Here is a 19,968-nt window from a genome sequence, read left to right as displayed (position 1 = left end):
TCCCCCCACCACTTTCACCCTATAGAGCAGTGACATCTAGATTGTTTTTCCTAAACTATTTTGTGTCTGTAGGCACTGGGCATGGTAGAGCTTGTGTGCAGCTGCTCTGTCACCAGTGGCAAGCTATAATGTGGCAGTTGTGTGTTAATTAGTAGGAGATTAAACTGCAGTGTGTACCTAAAGTAGAGGGATGAAGTAGATCAGTGTTTCTCAACCAGTGTGCCTCCAGATGTTTTGGGACTACAACTCCCATCATCCCTAGCTAGCAAGACCAGTGGTCAGGAATGATGGGAGTTGTAGTCCCAAAACATCTGGAGGCACACTGGTTGAGAAACACTGAGCTAGATGATTTGTGGCTCCTAGCAGCCCTGTGATTTTGCAGTTCTAAGCATAGGCCTTAAATTTTATATTCAGTCAATGTAAACAGCTGCTGCAAGTCAGTTTTGACAACAATTTGTCTAAGCCGCAAAGAACTCAACGTGCAAAGAGCAGACTAACTTCTCTGACATTTCTGGTCACAGCTTTCCAACAAAGTGGGCAAGTCAGGCACTACTTTAGATACAGAATTTTCTAGTGCATCTGCCTCAAACATGAACCCTGCATTTTTAAAGAAGGCACACCAAGATAGTTTAGCAGGTTGTTGGCCAGGTGATATTTCCCCATTCAGAGTACCTTCCTTGCCCTTCTTATATTTGCATGGTTAATCAAGGAGTCAGACTGTCTATTTTTGTTTTAGTGCTTAGCAGATCTTTGTAGAGTAAACTCTATTCAGTATTGCCGAGAAATCGTAAAATGTTGAATCTATATGCTCTTAAATGCATTCCTTAAGATGAAATGAGGAGTCTAATCTATGTTAGTGATGATGGCCCAGGAATCTGGGGTAGGTAGTAAAATTCGAAGCCACCTTTTTGCCACCAAAGCATAAGAATTGTGTGTCTGATGTTTTTCCTCCCCAGTGTTTGTGGAATTGAAAGGTCTTGCATTCTCAGTGCCTTAATATTTTCATCTGTGGTTGTAGGACATGACCAAGAACTTACACATTGTTGCACGCATCCCACCCAGCGTCTTGTGGTGACCTCATCACGAGACACGACTTTCCGTCTGTGGGATTTCAGAGACCCTTCTATCCATTCTGTGAATGTCTTTCAGGGCCATACAGAGTAAGTGACAGCAGTTTCTTAAAGTTTTTAAGTGGGAGGCTGGTTGCGTTGGGTTACTTGTACAAGATACTTACTTTTTTATAATTATTTTTATAATTTTTTCGAATTACTACAAGTCAAACCAAATTACTTTAATGCAGTTTCTTAAAATCAGGTTACCCCCTCCTGTTGCAAACATATGTCCATCATTTCCTCCCATAGCTGCATCATTTCTTATTCAGTATCCAGTTGTCATCCTTCACTTGCTGTTAAGCCATTCGTCCAGCTGGCCACTTTTTCCTCCTTACAAACAGCACCTCTGTTACGTCTTATAAATATAAAATCCAGTTCATGTGTGTAGTCCTTCATATATATTTTTGTTCCGGACCTGGTGTGCTGAGAGAGTTACTATCTTCCATTGTTCAGTTCTTTGCAGTGTTTATCTGGATGAACTTGTACCAAATACTTTCAGACCTCTTCAGTTTTTAACATTAATCATTTGAGATGTTCTCTTATCAAAACTCTTTTCTCCCACCCCAATTAAAACTTTGTTAGTGCCAAGGAAAATTAAGATAAGATACCCATCTTCTTATTGCAGAGAATGAGACTTCAAGAGGCTGCATTAAAATACTGTAGCTATGCTGCATTATGGAAAAGGGTAGCACCATTAGACAATGGGCTGGTTTTCTAGCAGCAGCCCCCATCGCACCTTGAAGGCTGTTGGAAAAGTCCTGCCAACCCAGGACTGGTGTGAGGAACCTGTGACCATCCCCCTTGGGGGATGTTGGAGCAGCCCTGTTCTTCTAGCGCAGAGCTTGGGAACTTGTGGCTCTTCAGATGTTGTTGGACTGTGGCTCTTAATAGTTTCTGCCAGCATGGCCTGTGGTCATGGACAATGGCAATTGCAGATGAACAACATCTAGAGGTCCACAGGTTTCCCATTCCGGTCCTAGGGCCTGTCCAGTGTTATAGCAGGAGGATTTAACAGAAGGTTTAGTAGAGACTAGGGATGCTGATATGCAGTTGATCTTGTTTCAAGTATTTATATTCTGCTTTTCAAAATACAGTATATAAAACATCAAAATAGGATTCTGCTCAATATACTCCCTCTCACTCAATCCCAGACCTGTGCGGTGGTAGGGATTTCTGGACTCATTTAAAGGTCAAATGGTGTTTTCCTAGGTCAGCTGGCATAATCTGCTGATGAGTGCTTATCCTGGATTTTGGAAGTCCCTGAGATAGAGGCAATGGGGACAGAACTACAATGAGTCTACTCAATTTCTGAGGGATAGTGTGGCAATCTTAATGTTGCAGTGTGTGCTGCGACTTGGGTCCAGGTTACCATGTAGCAAGTAGTCATAAGCACGTTATATATATATAATCTCATAATGATCCTCTGCAGATAAAAAAGGAAAGTGTTGAAACTGCTCAAATTTCAGCTGGAAGATATTATCAAAACAAGGAGCACATGGTATGCAAAAGCCTTGCAATAATTATTCACAGTAGCAGCAACAAAGGATTGAGGTTAAATGTCAGGTGAGTTGCCAAGGCTCACTTACAATGGGACAGTTGGCAGGAAGAGTAGAAGTAAAGGCAGTAGAATCACATGCCCTGCAGTGTTCTTCAAAGTCCATGAAGGAGGTAACATTCAGAAGCATAAACCTTAGAAGTGTGGGATCCACCCATTGACTCCCAGCATGCCACAGGTCAGCACGAGCAATTGACTAATCTTATGTCCTGCTTTTCCTTTAGAGAATTCAGATGAGCTTGCCTGGGTCTCCCACTGGTCTTCTATACAGGCACTGTACAAGTTGTAGCAAGAATATTACTTTGTGCAGGCTGCCTTAAAGAACTGGTGCTGAAAGATCTACAGTAATTACCTTTTTGATTTTAGGCTCAATTCAAAGGGCTGTTTTTGACCCTACACAGCTTAGATCATGTGGGAATTAAACTCTAGTTTCCATTTAGAGAGTACAGTGGTGCCTCGCTAGACGAATGCCCTGTAAGACAAATTTTTCGCTTAATGAAGAGATTTTTCGAGCAGAGGTTGCCTCGCAAGACAAATTCGTTTTGTGAAAAATTCGTCTAGCAAATCGCGGTTTCCCATAGGAATGCATTGAAATTCAATTAATGTGTTCCTATGGGGGAAAAAATTAATTCAATGCATTCCTATAGTATTCGCTAGACGATTTTATTGCAAAACGAATTGACTCACAGAATGAATTAAATTCGTCTAGCGAGGCACCACTGTATGCGGAAGACAGCCCTGGGTTGTTTGACCCTTTAACTAGTTCTATTTTTCTCTCCCATAAAAACTACACTCTCTTTTAAAGTGTGCTTGCAGTTGCAGGTTAAATACACAGTGCAGGTGGATGTTTCTTAAGTTGCTCTGACTGTTAAGACTGTTTTCCTAACTGCCATAACTGTACCAGCTGCCATAGCTGCCACAGAGTGTATGACAGCTCTTGCAATTAACCCTTTTAATGAGCATTTTGGATGCTAACATCCCACAAATCATGCCTATCGGAAGGAAGCTTCCTTCTGTATATACCCACCACAGACATCTTAAGATTGTCCAGATAAATTGTCTCTGCAGTCCAAACTGTGGTTTTTGGCCATATGAGCAGGAGCCTTCTTGGTGGTGGTGCCCAAAATACCTTCTCAGGAAGTTTCACCAACTCCTCTGCCTTAATGACCTTCAAGTGACAGGTGGACACCTTGTTTCAATAAGCTTTTAGCTGAACTGGGTTATGCTCTAGAGCAGGCATCCCCAAACTTTGGCCCTCCAGATGTTTTGGAGTACAATTCCCATCTTCCCTGACCACAGGTCCTGTTAGCTAGGGATAATGTAGGTCAAAACATCTGGAGGGCCGCAGTTTGGGGATGTCTGCTCTAGAGTCCTATATCCCTGTTAATTGTTTTTATTTTGTACGTGATATATAATTGCATGTTCCTGTAAACTGTCAACCTTGCTGTAGAATAGCATTTAAGCTTACTTAATAATAAAAAATAGTTTAGGAATGAGGTGTGTCAACATTTCTAGGCACCTAGGATTTTTTTCAGCTGTAGTTTTTAGTGCTGCTTAAATTAAAAAGCTGCTTTGTTAGCACTGTAATTAGCTCTGTAATTACCTTTCGGACAAATTGAATTCCATAATGGCAACTTTTGACACCAAGAAATAGAGGGGAACGCATTAAAAAACAACCCCTTTCTCTCGTAATTTTCTGTCTATTACCAGTCTATTAGCATCCCACAAGTGTGCTTGAATTTCCTAGCAGGTCTAGCCATAAGTAAGGAGCACTGCAGATCTCCATATGCATAATTTATATTTTTTTCTTTAGTTAGCCACATCATCTGGCCAATGTGGATTTTTGCTTGTAGTGAGGGAGGCATCCACTGAGGGTTTTCTGTGCAGTTAGCCTTGCTCAGTGCCGAACATCCAACCCACAAGTTAGTTGTACAGTGGTTATCTGTAAAGTGGAGTTTGGGATAGTGAAAACATAGCATTGGCCCTTATTTGGAAGGGCCGTCTGGGGTCAATTTGCTGTTTGACACTTTGGCAAGGGTCACCATGAGTATTGGGAAGGAGGATCATATCCTTGGTGTCAATGAAATGTCCCTGGTGCTCTGAGGTAGCTGGGGATCTTGGGCATCAAACCATTATTTAGTACACTATAGACAATGTTGTTGATTGAGACCAGCATGTGGTCCCGGAAGACTCCTTAACAGAACCTGCAGAGAGTTGTCCTCTTTGCCTTGATTCTTCAGACCCAGTCTATCTTTGGTGAAGTTCTAGGGAGCATGGACTTGATCTTTAATCAGAAGACCATTGAAGACCTAGTCTCTTCACCTGAAAGAACCAACAGTGGTTAGGGCATTTTCCTGAACTTGTGACAAGGTTTCTAAAGTTCTGTTTCATTGTAAACGTATTGATAGTTTTCCAGTTTTTGTGGCTTCTAAGGGGAATTACTGTGTAAAACAGGCTTCCTCAACCTTGGTCCTCCAGATGTTTTTGGCCTACAACTCCCATGATCCCTAGCTAGCAGGACCAATGGTCAGGGAAGATGGGAATTGTAGTCTCAAAACATCTGGAGGGCCAAGGTTGAGGAAGCCTGGTGTAAAACATAACCAAGAATACTCAATAAAAAAGGTGTTAGTATGTTAAGAGGTACGGTACTTGTAAAGCAGATCTTAAGAATTTGGATTGCACCAATTCTAATGGAGCACAGTTGGCAAAGGGGCCTAATTGGGCACCATATAACAGTTGTGCAATCAAGTTGGCCTCAAACAACTTGAGGGCTGCTGGTATGTAATGTCCACCTTTGGACCTAAGGTACCTAAGAATGGCATTAGCACTTCTCTGAGCATTCCCTGCAATGTAGTTGCCATGGGTTTTTCTACTTCCCAATGAGTGAAGGGCTATATCCAGGTATTTAAAGCAGGTGACCTGCTCGATCTTATGCCCATCAATGTACCATACACGTGATTTGGGCCTCTTGGCAAAGACCATGCTTTTGGTTTTTTGGTAGTTGAGATCCAATTGGCTCTCTTTACAATATGCAGTGAGTGTTTTCATGACTCTTTTAAGGCCAATCAGTGCTCTAGAGAGGATTGCAGCGTCGTCTGCGTAAAGCAGCACCGAAATATGATTTCCTGCAAGTTTTGGAGGATGGAAATTTATATTGCGGAGATAAGGGATCATATCATTTATATAATAATTGAACAAGGATGGGGCCAGTATGCATCCTTGTTTAACTCCCTTCTCGGTTTCTATTGCATTAGATAAGTGGCCCTGGGAGGTACAATGCACTTTTAATGAGGTCCCTTCATGTAACATGCGTATTAGGTATAGCAGACGTCTATCTAGTGTGGAGGTCTCCAGTTTTTCCCTGTTCTGAAATCAGTGGCGGCCACATAAAGAGAAGCAGCTTTACAAGATGAGTACTTCTCTATTAGATGTTGGAGAACTAAACATTGGTTGATGGTCGAACGACCTTCTCAGAGTCCTACTTGCTCATCTGCAAGAATGTTTTCTTGTTGTAGCCAGTCTTTGAATTTCCACTGCAAGTGTCTTGCATACAATTTGCTTATTATGTTGAGGAGACTGATTGGTCTATAGTTGGTAGGATCATCTTTTTTGCCTTTTTTATATATTGGGACAATGATTGATAGTCCCCAGTCTTCAGGAACATATCCATAGGTGTCTATGCCAGTGAAAAGTGAGGCTAAGATTTTGGCTCAAATGTCCAAAATATTTTTAATGGCCTCTGCAGGAATTAAACCTGCACCTGGGGCTTTCACCTGTTTCAGTTGGGTTACCAGACTCTCGATCTCTGACATTGTGCATACATATTTTCTGTTGTAAAAAAGCAGATAAGACAAAACATGTTTGGTACGTTAAAAAAAAATAACCTAAGTGATCTGTGGCACCCTTAGGTGCTTTCATCCAGTTTCTTCTATGAAATCGTGCAGTTTTCTTTGTTCTGAAAGATAGGGCTGGCAAGTTTGCTGCCCCAGACAAGTGGGGAACTGCCAAATTTTAAGTTTTTTATAATGGTAGTCCATTTTTACAGATAAGAGCTATGCTTCTACAGCTGTTGTTAAAAATTAGTTAACCAATTTGGGGGTGTTGAATAATCTGGATGTGTTCCAGCAGATGGCGCCTTAATTCTGTTTTTAAACCTGAAAAATACTATCTTTAACATTTCAGGCATATGCAGTTTCTATAAAGAATGGCAAGCTTAACTATGTAGACTATAAAATAAAGCAGTTTGTGTTTTAGGTTTTTTTTAAAGCTACATGGGTTTTTTCAGTAGGATTTTGCGGCTGCCTTAGCTTAAATTTGTGTGTTCTAGAAAAACATATTTTTTTCTCTAGATAAGAAAGATCACCATGAGGATTAAGTGCAGGTAGAAAATGTTTGCTTCTGTGGCTTGGTGACACTTGATGTAAGAAAGTAATGGTTGCAAACTTCCACATCATATTGGTATATGTAGTACTTCAGAATTAAAATATAAAACAAGGCTTGACATGGCAGGTTTTTCAGCACTGGATAACAAGAGGGTGTTTGCAAGGGAGAGACTAAGGCTAAGAAAATTCAGCTGTGTTTATTTTAGTTAGAAAAGAAAGGTACCAAGATGATATTTTGTTTTTGTTTTTTTTAAAAAAATCTTACTAATACATGTTTACTAAGAAAGAACTTAAATTGGAATCAGAACTAGTGTTGCAATCCTAAACATTTCTAATCAGAAGTAAGTCCTATTAAATTCAGTGGGGCTTTTTTCCAGTTAAGTGTGGTTATGATTGCAGGCTTAGTTGCTTTGAAAAGGGAAATTCATACATAAGCTTCTGCAAACATTTTAACATTAGCTTGTAGGCCAGGAAGCTTGTACACTATAGAGAAATAGAAGATTGATGCCCTGATCTTGGGTATATGGATATAATCACTTGGTCTCACTGAATACTCTTAATACATAAGTGCATGTGTACTCAAGACTGAATTATTGTTTGAAAGCAGTGACCTCCCCACAAAATGCGAGTTCCTGATCTGTATCTGTGGGGTGAAAAACATATGTATTTTAAGACTTTTCTGTGTTAGGAGTAGTTAGGGAAGAAAGGTGTTTTCCCTTAATGACACATTCATGTCATAGCTGCCAAGTTATCCCTTTTTTTTAAGGGATTTTCCCTTATGCTGAATAGGCTTCCTCGCGAGAAAAGGGAAAACTTGGCAGCTATGATTCATGTTTCAGTTTATCCTGATCTGTATGGTATAGTAGCGTTGTAAGTGGAATCCTAATGAGACTTTGGGAGCCTTGGCATTTCTTAGATTCTTGGAAAGTAAACCCTGTAGCTTACATTTATGCGGAGGTAGATATTCAACATTTAAATCCCATTTCTCCCTCTCTATCTATGCATATAACAACAGCAAGACTTTGCATGTGCTTTGACACATGTACACATGTATTGACCTAACTGGCCACAGAAGGATCTGGAGTGGTGGGTGGCCAGGGCAGTGGTCCACATCTCTTCCCACCCAGTCTGACTTCACTTCCATGGAATAGGGTGGCAGTAGGCCTCGTGCTATTGGTTCTCTACAGATGCTGTGTCAGATATAGGACTAATAATAATGATAATAATAATAATAAATTTTTATTTATACCCCACCCTCCCCAGTCAAAACCGGGCTCAGGGCGGCTAACACCAATAAAATTACAATAAGACATAAAAGAAAAGAAAACAATTAAAATACAGATTAAAATACAATATTAAAATTTAAAATTTAAAATGCAGCCTCATTTTAAGTAGTCCATAAATCAAAACCATGAGGGAGGAAAACACAGGGGTCAGACTGAACCCAACCCAAAGGCCAGGCGGAACAGCTCTGTCTTGCAGGCCCTGCGGAAAGATGACAAATCCCGCAGGGCCCTGGTCTGTGAAAGAGGGTTCCACCAAGTCGGGGCCAGTACTGAAAAGGCCCTGGCCCTAGTCGAGACTAATATAACCACCTTATGGCTCGGAATCTCCAGAATGTTGTTATTTGTGGACCTTAAGGTCCTTCGTGGGGCATACCAGGAGAGGCGGTCCCATAGGTACGAGGGTCCTAAGCCGCATAGGGCTTTAAAGGTCAAAACCAGCACCTGAAACCTGATCATGTACTCCACCGGGAGCCAGCGCAGCTGGTAAAGCACTGGATGAATGTGATCCCGCGGCAAGGACCCCTTAAGGAGCCTTGCTGCGGCATTCTGCACCCGCTGGAGTTTCTGGGTCAGTTTCAAGGGCAGCCCCGCATAGAGCGAGTTACAGTAATCAAGCCTGCAGGTGACTGTCGCATGGATCACTGTGGCCAGATCAGGGTGAGGAAGGTAAGGGACCAACTGCTTAATACGGCGGAGATGTGTCCACATCTACCTATCTGCCTAGAATGCTTCATCAGCGATGGCATAGTCCTGTGCATTCCTCACCATTACCGGAATATAGCCAACTTACGCAGGAGCTTCTTGTTTTCAAAAGCCCCCATTCATTTTAACGATGATTTGGGGGTGGGAGGTATATATTCTGGTGGTTGGCAACTTCCAGGCATTTTGGTCAGGCTGACCTTCCTCCAGGTCCCAGTACAACATACCTTATTGTTCCTTTTCCCCTTCCTTAAGCAAGCTCTACCATTCTTAGCTTTGATGTTCTTTGATGCCTAGCACTGGGCTTCTTCCACATCCACTCAGAGTTCGTCCTCATGTTTCTCCCACCCGGCAGCCAAATGTTTCTGCACGTATTCTTCACCATTAGCATTATGTTTCTGAATGGCTAACTTTGCTAACGTTTGCCATTTGATCAATAAGGATTACTTCATGCTAGGGAAATGGTAATTATTCACCAACTACCATTAAACCAGTTGCAATCTCTGCCTCGACACGTTAGCATTTTGTAGCAGGCATACCTCTTCCCAAAATGTAATGGATTTATTTGGTTCTCCCCGCCCCCCAGCCCCACAATGCACAGGCAACCCTCTCTAAAATATCATGCTGTGTGAGTGAAATGGGCACTGCAGTGTTAATTTTTTTGAAGCGGTTCCAAGCAGCACACCGCATCAGCATTTCATGGTCCAGCATTTTCTGCATCATATTTTTTTCCCCATGAGTGTGAAATTTCAGCAGATTGTTATGCAAAACAGTTTTGTGTCTCTGTGTGACTGGGGAGACAGCTGTTAGTCCTAATGAGGAGTGCTAGCATTACAGTATTTCTGTTGATTGAGACCCACGGAGGGAGCAGAATGTTCCAGATCAGGCAGTGGTGTGTGGTGAAAAAGTGCCACTCTGTCAGCTGGAAGTGTATGCTCGGCTGCTCTCTACGACAAGATAAATGAGTTTTGCCGGGGTTTGGCAGAGTCTGAAGTTTTTCCAGAGAATGGTAGTAGCACACCAAGTTCCCTGTGGGGGACCCACATTTTAAGGGTGTCATAAGACTACTGTCTCTTTGCCAACTTTTTTTTTTTAATGCCCAAAGATACCTGTCACCCACTCGTGAGTTATGAAAAGCCTAATGCCTTTTAGCGTTCCATTAACACAGAGTCTTAATGATCTTTTGTTGACATTTTTCATTAATTTAGCCGAGGGGATGTTAACCACCGTTTTAAGTTGGCCACGGTTGCTAGAGAGTGAGAAGAAAGTGAGGCAAATCTTAATTTACCCTCTGTTTCCCCAGTTCCTTATTTAAATGTTCCAGATTCCGCACAGATTGAGCTTTGGTCAGTATGGATTTTGTCAATAAGCCTCCACACATTATATCAAGTGCTTTACTTAACCCCCTGCTTTCCATTTACAGTGGTACCTTGGGTTACAGACGCTTCTGGTTACAGACTCTGCTAACCTGGAAGTAGTACCTCGGGTTAAGAACTTTGCTTCAGGATGAGAACAGAAATTGCGCGGCGCGGGAGGCCCCATTAGCTAAAGTGGTGTCTCAGGTTAAGAATAGTTTCAGGTTAAGAATGGACCTCCAGAATGAATTAAGTTCTTAATCTGAGGTACAACTGTACTTTAGAGTTCAAGCCTCCAGTTTTGTCCAGATGTATAAAAGTTGGCCCTGCTCCTGTATTGTTTGTTGCAGGAACGGCGATCTTGTAGTCCAGCGTCAAAGAAAGCTACCTGTTAAACTAGCTGAAAGGTGTAATAGGTTTGGGACAAGAAATAATTGTTCCTAGTGTGTTGTTGTGCTTCCCTAGTGCAATGCCATGAGGTGCCATTTGTGGAGGACCTAAATTGACAGACTGCTTATAAAGGAGCATGGTAATTAAAGGGTTGCTTAGATGTCTTTATGCAGTTAGTGAACAGTCTGTGAGGATGTTTCCTGCTCATTGAAATAATTCATGGCAGGTGTTTTGTGTGCATGAGTATATACAATTTTTTTTTTAAGCCAAGTGTCCACTGGAACCTTAACGGCTAACAAATCTATTGGTCATTAAGCTTTTGTAGGCAGGGGCCCACTTCATTACATGCGTGAAGTGAACAGGGAAGTGGTAGTGGGGACTCTTATTAGGTGAGTGAGGTTAAAAATGAACACATTCTTATGCTACCCATGCAGCCATCCAATCAATTGAAATAAACATAAGAAGAGCCTGCTGGATCAAGCCAATGGCATAGCTGCCAAGTTTTCCCTTTTCTCGCGAGGAAGCCTATTCAGCATAAGGGAAAATCCCTTAAAAAAAGGGATAACTTGGCAGCTATGCAATGGCCAATTAGTCCACTATCCTGTTCTTATGGCCTGTAGTAAACTCTCAAGCAGGACCCAAGCACAAGAACACTTTCCCCTCTGTGGTTTCAGTCAACTGGTATTCAGAAGCATTAGAGCCTAACCATTATGGTTAAGTATCTTCTTCTTCTTCTTCTTCTTCTTCTTCTTCTTCTTCTTCTTCTTCTTCTTCTTCTTCTTCTTCTTCTTCTTCTTCTTCTTCTTCTTCCTCCTCCTCCTCCTCCTCCTCCTCCTCCTCCTCCTCCTCCTCCTCCTCCTCGTAGCCAAGTAAGATTGTCTTCTATAAACACGGTTTTAACAATGATTTCGTAAGTGACTGTGGAGGCCAGTCCTTCCACAGTGTGGACATTGGTTTCCAGGTGGGAAACCAATTTTAAAGGCAGTTGCGTATCGATAGTATTGCAGTAATCTAGCTTCGATAACAGAGGCATGGATAACTGAGGCCAGGCCTGTCTCCTCTAGAAATGGTTACAGCTTGTAAACCAGTTGGCAAAAGGCAGTCCTCTTCACCTGAACATGTGAGGAAATTACACCAAACCAACCAACCAGACCTTTAAGGCGAATGCAACCTTACCTAGACTAGGCCACATAACCCTTACAGATTTTAAGCACCCTTGAATAGCAGCATCTCCCCCTCGTTCCCACCAATCCACTTTGAACTAATGCCAGACATTGGGTTGTCATCTCTACTGCCTCCCTGGGATCAGATGTTGAGAATAAGTGGTAGAGCAGAGTGTAATTTGCATTTGAATGACATTTCAGCACTTTACTCAGTGATATGACCAAAGGGTATATCCAAAGCTGCTGAGAGGTTCAAATGATTGTTGAACATTTGCCCAATGAAGAACTTCAGGAAAATAACGGGTGGAGAGTGGCAAGCACAAATTGGACATAGAGGGGATTTAAACAGAACAGAAACCTGATTAGATCCAATTCAGCTGTTCTGTTCCATTCTGTTTGGAAGGGGTTAGATATGTATTATAATTGTAATGGTTTTAGTTATTTTTATAATTGCATATTCTATTGTTGTAACCCACCCAAGAGCCTTAGGGTGAAGGGTGGGTAAGAAATCTTATTGAACATACATACATACAGTACGTACAAGACATTTGAGAGAATCACTGAGTTATGGCAGTCATCCATTCTAGCATGCACGAGGTTCAGTCCTTGACATCTCTGGATAAACAAGGCCTCAAAGGGCAAAGATGGGGAAAGCTTCTTTCGGAAACCTTGGAGAGACCCCCTGCCAGATGGAGCATGCAATGCTGGATTAAATGGACTTGTGATACAAAGCAATCTTAGATGTTTTTAAAATCTACTTCTGTGCAAAATCTTCATACTAGCTGTGTTTGATCTTCTCGGTTATCTAGCATTCATAAGATAAGGGTGCTGCCAGTAAAGAGTTAATTTCTGGCCTTTTCTGTCTTTCCAACAACAACAACAACAACAACAACAACAACACCACATGCAACCCATACTGTAACATTTTGGGATGTAGTTTGATATGCAAATTTAAACAAGTGGGGGAAAAAATGTTCAGGTCCTTGAGCAGAAGAAGTTGAAAAGCAGAGAGCTTTGAACGGTTTCTCGAAAATACAAGCTTTTAAATCTTAACTAGATGAATAATTTTAATGCATGATGAAAGAATCAAATCTATTGTCATATGTTGTGGAACAGTGAAATGCTCCGCTTGCGCGACTATTTCTGTATGTAATGCATATATTTTTGGGAGACGAGGACGTTCTCCTGGCTGTGAATGTGTATGGTAAGTGGAGATCTTCCATAGATTCTGTGGCTGTTCTTAATTGCTTGTGCCTCCAGAGTAGGTCAGGCGCATAGGCATCTGTAATTGGGTATTGGGCTCAGAAAGCTCAAGTGAAGACCTTTAGTTCTTGCCACATAATTACCCTGTGGCCCTCTGATACAGCATTAAAAAACTTCGTACCACTGACATAATGGTGTTTGGATCTAATTAGACTTTAATTTGATGTCAATTTAAATTAAGAGGGCCTGCACATACTAGTCCATTGTGACTTGGGTAATACTAATCTCAATCAGTAGGCTGAATAGGACATGAAATCAAATTCTCACAGTACAATAGAAGTGACAGGAGCAACTTGACACCTTAAATTAAAATTACTAAAATCTGAGCAATTGATGTGCATGACCCTCAAGCTATACAGGATAGGTCATTAAATGCGATCCATAGAAATTGAGCTAAGAAGCACACTGTAATGAACCAGGGGAGGGAAAGAAAGGCTTTGTTAGCGTGCTGTGTAGGTGGAAACAAGCCCAAGGCTTTGTAGACTAGAATTAAAGCAATACTTTAAAACCTCAGTCTTTGTCCTTTCAGATGTAATAGATAACACGCTCCTGGTTTCTGGGGTTACATATTTTTATACTCTAATCCTTGATTTGCTAATAGTAATTCAAACATGGCATTTTTTAAAAAAAAATCTTGACCTGGAGTAGGCATAACACAGAAACAGGACCTCCACTTTTTCCTTATGACTGAAGGGTGATTTTTATATATCTTACGAAGTCTCGTCTCTTGTGGAAGAGATCAGTTGCATTATTTTAACACGTACTTGTATGTTAAAAATATTAAACTTCTTGTTTGATAAGGGATGCTGTTGATTGATCTTGGTGCCCTGTAGCTTTTAGCTACAAACTTTGTGTTTCCAGTAGTAATTCACTCGTTAGGGTTTTAAAATCATTGGATTTAAAGTTCGCTTCTGTCTATCCCCTCCCCCCACCTCCAGAATAGTGTTGTATTGTAAAAGTGAAAAATGGCGTGTCTATTTTAGGTAATAATGCTAAATATGGCTCTAATGTCCCCCCCCTCCCTTTAAGCACTGTGACTTCAGCTGTCTTCACTGTGGGAGACAATGTTGTTTCGGGGAGTGATGACCGTACTGTGAAAGTCTGGGACTTGAAAAATATGAGGTCGCCTATTGCCACTATTCGCACAGATTCTGCAGTAAACAGGTAAGCCCAAACAGTCCAATTGGTTAAATATAGGAGGTATTTGCTTGATTTTCATGAATTATTATTTGCTAATAATAGGCACAGTGGGTACTATATCTTTGGAATTAATGTTATACATGTACAGCAGAGTAACAACTCTGATTAGACATCTCAGTGGTACTGTTTTAGTCATGGGCTCTAGTTTCTGCAGAAACTATTATGGTATGTTCAGAATGGTGGTGCCCATGACAGTTGGGCTCTTCAAAGAGAGATAATTGTAGAGAGGTGCAAATCAGTTAAAAATTCTTAGTGGGGATCCCACATGCATTCTGGGTTGGACAGACTACGGTAGTTACCGAATTTGTATCTCAAAGAGAGCGTGTGGCTCTGAAGCATTACCTATTTGAGTGGACCATTCTGTGGACATCAAAGCAAAACCAATTTTAGGCCTCTTAGCCTGGTGCACCTTAGAATTTTTCTTTTTGTTTTTTAAGTGTTTGAATGACTGAAAATATTTGAATTTGCAGGAATAATTAACTGATTTCTACTTCTTTATGTAATAGGCCTAAGTCCAAAGATTCTCATTCATTCAGCTAAAGCATTTTATTTGGATGTATGACCTTCTGAAATGTTCCTTAGTTCTTGGTGGTGATGGGAACCCAAGAAAATTCATGTGTGCATGGGGAAAGCCTTGCAATGACGTTCTTGCTACATTGCTGTGTGGTGTGGCAGTGGCAGTGTGAATTTTGATAATCGTCATCTTTAGAAACAAGTGTTTTTCCAGTACTTGATTTTGTTGCAAAAATAAAGTAACATGTATTTGCGGGAAATGCGTACAAGATAAACCTCCAATTAAATCATTTTCAGTGAACTTGAACAACTGTCGGTTCTCATTTGTCAAGCTCCCTAGCTTATTTTTATCTCTTCTGTGCAGGATTAATGTTTGTGTCGGCCAAAGAATCATTGCCCTTCCACACGACAACCGGCAGGTTAGATTATTTGACATGTCTGGAGTGCGATTAGCACGGCTCCCTCGCAGCAACAGACAGGTACCAGAATTTTGAGTTCTCTATGTAAGAAAGATCCCTGCTCCTAACCCCTTTTCATAATTAGAAATATGGATAGCAGAATACCTGATCCAAAGATAATGTCTTTAACAGTCGTCAAGTTGCATATATTGAACACAGCTTGTCAGTGTAAAACAACTGCCTTGAATTAAGCCTGTTTATGAGCCCAATTCAAAGTCTTGGTCCTTTAAAGCAGGATTATTATTCATTTAATTGTGAACTGCTTCCTAGGAACATCTCAGTATGATTTCACAATGCGACTTCACAGTACCAATAAGAACCTTCTTTTCAATTGGGGCCATTGGCCCGCAGAAATGACCCATGGCCTTCAGGTTCTTATTTCAGAAGCAAATGAATGTTTTCCATTCCAGTACTTCCCTCAGATAAACTGGAATCTGGGCTTCTACATAGGGAGGGGTTGTAACTCACTGTCAGTTCCTGCTTTCCATTTCCACCTCCAACCTTGAGGGTGGAAAGGAGAAGTGCAGGGAAACTTTGAAAACCTTTTCCTCCCCCACCTCTTTTGCACCCCCCAGAGTTGGAGATGCCAAGCAGAAGAGTGAAAAGGATCATGAAGAGCTTTCAGAACCTCCCTGCACTTCTCCTTTTCATCCTGAAATGTTGGAGGTGGAAAGGGGAAGTGGCTGATTTGAGGCAGGGATGGGTAGAGAAACCAATATTCTAATGCAGCCATTTCTGTTGTCACAGGGGCACAGAAGAATGGTTTGCTGTTCAGCATGGAGTGAAGACCACCCGATCTGCAATCTGTTCACTTGTGGATTTGATCGGCAGGCTATTGGGTGGAACATCAATATTCCTGCCTTGCTTCAGGAAAAATGAGATGCTGAAAGAATTCTTCCCTGGACCCCTCAGTTTTGTTGCCATAGACTTTTTTTGTGCAGACTTTCCTGTAAGTTGGTCTGCTGTTAACATAAAAGGTGCACCTTGAAAGGGAGTGTGTTGCAAATGTTGTTATCACATTGTGCACAGTTTGCATGAAAATGTACAGAAAAACATGTGACCTTTTCAAAGAAGCTAGATTCTTGCATATGGACTTTTATAACTTGGCATCCACTGGTGAGAAGAAGGATATTTGGCTTTCCTATGGAGCATATAAGTGTTCATAAGTTATTCAGCCTAGACGAAGAGTAGGGCATTACGTTTGACTTAAATGTGAATTCTGTGTACTTATTGTGAAGAATATATAGTCTGCCTTTCCCTCATCATTTTACATATCTGCCTTGTGATTAAGGAGCGTATTGGGCTAAACTTAGGATGAAGGGTGAATTTCAGAAGTATGGTGGAGATTTCCCCTCCCATCTATATTTAAGCACTCCTGCTGATTTGAGTACCCCAGTGTAGTATTTGAGTCTGATTTGAGCACTCCAATGTATTTATTTATTGGAGTATTTATTTCAATTCCCAATTTAAGGGGGGAAATACAGGTTTTTTTTTAAAAAAAGCTTTGGTCATAGAATGTTGGTTTGCCATGTTGAGTATATTCCTATACATTTCAAGTACTAACTGGTTCACCCTTACCCTGTTGGCTGGAGCCACCATTCTGTGTTTTGGTATTTTACATAACTGCAAACTACAAAATATTATAATCACGGCAATCTGAGCAAGTTTTTAAGCACTTTAGTTTATAGCAGCTGTTATAAACCACAAGCGGCAGATGAAATTTCCTGGAGAATGTGAGACCTATATCTAAGAAGGATTTACATTGCTACATTTTGTGAAGATTTTTTTATTATAAAAATACAGAGAATAAATCTTGAGGGTCTTATTTGGTTTTTTTTTTAAAAAAAGAATGCACCTGTGTTGAACATATTTCAAAACGGGACCTCTCCCATCAACGTTCTGTTTTTGGGCCAACAACACTATGGCAGAGATCCAAAAGATCAGACTAGTTATGCATGCCAATAAACGTGGCAAGCCACTTTTGAAATTAAGTGGCCTGTCAGAAGCAGATGTAATATGGCATGGTGCTTGGGAGCGGGTCTGCTGTTCAAAGACAAAAGTAAGGAAGCTCGTTGGACATGCACCAACCCTTGGTCATGCTAACATTGTTCTTTGGATCCTGGCCATTGCAACTAAGTGTGCTACCTCAAAAATGAATGTGGGGCTACTATGAATCTTGCTGTTTAACCTTGATAACACACTTTGGGTCTCATTCCAATGTGCTGTCATAAAGAGTGGAAGACAATCATACCAAAATTTAAAGGTTGTACTTTGTCAAGACATAACTTGTTAACTTGGAATGAAGGTCCTTTTGTTGTTTCACACCATTCGACAGGCGGTCCTTAGATGGGCTTTGCTCTTCCTAAGTTGTGTTGTCAGCTTGATGTGTGCGATTAATATTCCCAGGCACTTCTGGTAGCCAACTGTCTTGAAGAAGGATAATGAAACCGTACATTAGGACTCCTTCATAGATGTTGTATATGCAGCTGAGGGCAGGCAGTGCTTCTCTAAACTGTCTGTCCATATCTCAGGGTTGGAGCCAAAATAATCAAAGTGGTAATGTAGGTTGCTTATGAAAGGTTTTAAATTAATTCCCCTACATTACTTTGAGTTACACTTCCTTGATCAGTTTTCCTCTTCCTCCTTCAGTTATTGTGTTCCATAGCACTGTCCAATAGGAATTTGAGAAGCTGACTCTAGGGGAGAGAGTGGAGGCACTATTTATGAGAGTGCTGAAATCATAGCAAGCTAAGGCATAACGTTATAGCATGTCATATAGGAGTTAAAGTAGTTTATGGAGAAGAGAATTAATGCAAGAAGCATATAATAAGTGAATAGCTTGATCTGTTTGGGGCAAAAGGATCTGTGATCCCAAAGCTTAAGTGGCTATGTAGCACTAAAGCCTGGAATGAGTAAATGACTGAGGGTTGTGATTATATTATCAAATGTAATAGTGATAAGTAAATGATGACTTGGAATTTGATTTAAAATCCATAAGAGATACTGCTTTTCGCTTCCCTAATCCAGGTCATCCTCTACCCATACTCGACGGCAAAACTCAAATGAGTTGTGGGTGGCTTTATTGCATGTTTTATTATATCGTTTTGCAGCATGTGCTTCTATTTGGGTCTTGTCACAGAGTGACTGGATGGGGAAACAGTGTAGAGAGGAGCAATCTTGCCACATCACTCCTTTATTTATCATTGTTAAAAGACAATGTTTTGCCTACATGCTCCCTAGCTAATGGGTGTTGCAGGCATTTCAGTTGAATGCAACAAACTCCTTTAGAATGTCTAGACCTGACTTAGGGTAGAGCTTGGGTTCCCTGTGGTCTCATTGACTTGGGAATCACCCATTGAGTGGCTTGGGCTCATAGCTTTCCACCTTCAGTGAGAGATGATGGGTGCCAGTTGCATGGACAGTTCATACGAATGGAGTCTTTACATTTTTAAAATACATATGAAATAACAACAGTGGAGCGTGAAATTAATGCCCACTGTCACTGAGCTTTATATATCACCAAAGGACCAACCTCCTGTAGCAGAGATATCTACTTGCTTGTTCCCACTCAGCCACATGTCTTGGCTTCATTGAAAGGAGCAAGTTAGTTAAGTGTTGTGTTGAGGCAACAGGTGCCTGTCCCAACAGTAGATGAATGGTAGCAGTGAAAACAGTTACACATTTCACATTTTCTGGTCTTCACATGATAATGAACAGGTGTTCTAATAACTGCTGTGAGTATTGATTTAATTATGTCTTGCATTTCACATAGAAGGAAAGTGACTGTTACATATTTTCAGTATTGAAACTTAGTTTTGCATAAGATCGCTGTATCACTGGGCAAATCACAAAGATCTGCGTCTGTCTGTCTTTCTCTGTGTATATGTGGTCTTCAAACAGTGCACATCATTTTTTTAAAAAATGAAAACATCTGTACCTATTTCAGAAATCAGAAGAATCTTATTTTGATGCCTAAGTCTTTGAAAACCAACTTCCGCAGAGGAAGAAAATCCTGTACTCGTATGTCAGTGTAGAACCACTTGTTTTTTTTGTTTACTGATATTCTGGTGATTTGATTGTGTTTTTTTAGATGTTCAATGTGTGTCTTTGTTGCAATTTCAAAATGCCATTAAATCATTCAGCATTGTTTCCGAATGTGTGTTTTTAATAAGCTCTAAATGACCTGATTTGTGCAAGTCTCACCTTGCTCTCTATGTCCTAAGTGAAAGCAGCCAAGTGGAATTTTCCCCAACATATTTCAGATGAAACACCCCCCCCCCCCACACACAATTTTTTCCTGCTATTTGAATTGGAAATATATGTTCTGATACAAGGGGATGCTGCTGAAGAAAGCTTCTGGGTCCTTTTCCTCCTTATCTATAACATTTAGAAACAACACAGTGATATTTATTACCACGGTTCCACTAACTAGCTGTTGCTTATGGGTCAGGAAAATTCACAGCTTGAGGTTAATCACATTTTGCATATTCCTAGACATTACAGATAAGAATGCAAGAATGAGACCCGGAGATGTCATTTTCAGTGGTCCTCAGCTGATTGGGTCATGGCCTGATCTAAGGTGGGTCACAACA

General features: G+C 40.9%; 1 protein-coding gene across 8 annotated transcripts in view; it reads left to right on the top strand.

Moving 5' to 3' along the window:
* WDR37 (WD repeat domain 37) overlaps positions 1–19,525 on the top strand; it is a 66,862-nt gene extending 47,337 nt beyond the window's left edge. For all 8 annotated transcript variants that reach the window (XM_088653744.1, XM_088653746.1, XM_035129073.3 and 5 more), the window contains 4 exons: positions 1,019–1,160; positions 14,235–14,369; positions 15,283–15,397; positions 16,124–19,525. In XM_088653744.1, the coding sequence (XP_088509870.1) occupies positions 1,019–1,160; positions 14,235–14,369; positions 15,283–15,397; positions 16,124–16,255 (524 nt within the window). In that variant the 3' untranslated portion in view covers positions 16,256–19,525. The remainder of the gene's footprint in view (positions 1–1,018; positions 1,161–14,234; positions 14,370–15,282; positions 15,398–16,123) is intronic.
* The last annotated feature ends 443 nt before the right edge of the window (positions 19,526–19,968 follow it).

This window comes from Zootoca vivipara, chromosome 11 (assembly GCF_965207765.1).
Source record: "Zootoca vivipara chromosome 11, rZooViv2.hap1.1, whole genome shotgun sequence".
Classification (NCBI taxonomy): Eukaryota; Metazoa; Chordata; class Lepidosauria; order Squamata; family Lacertidae; genus Zootoca; species Zootoca vivipara.
This window is presented reverse-complemented; position numbering and strand designations above follow the sequence as displayed.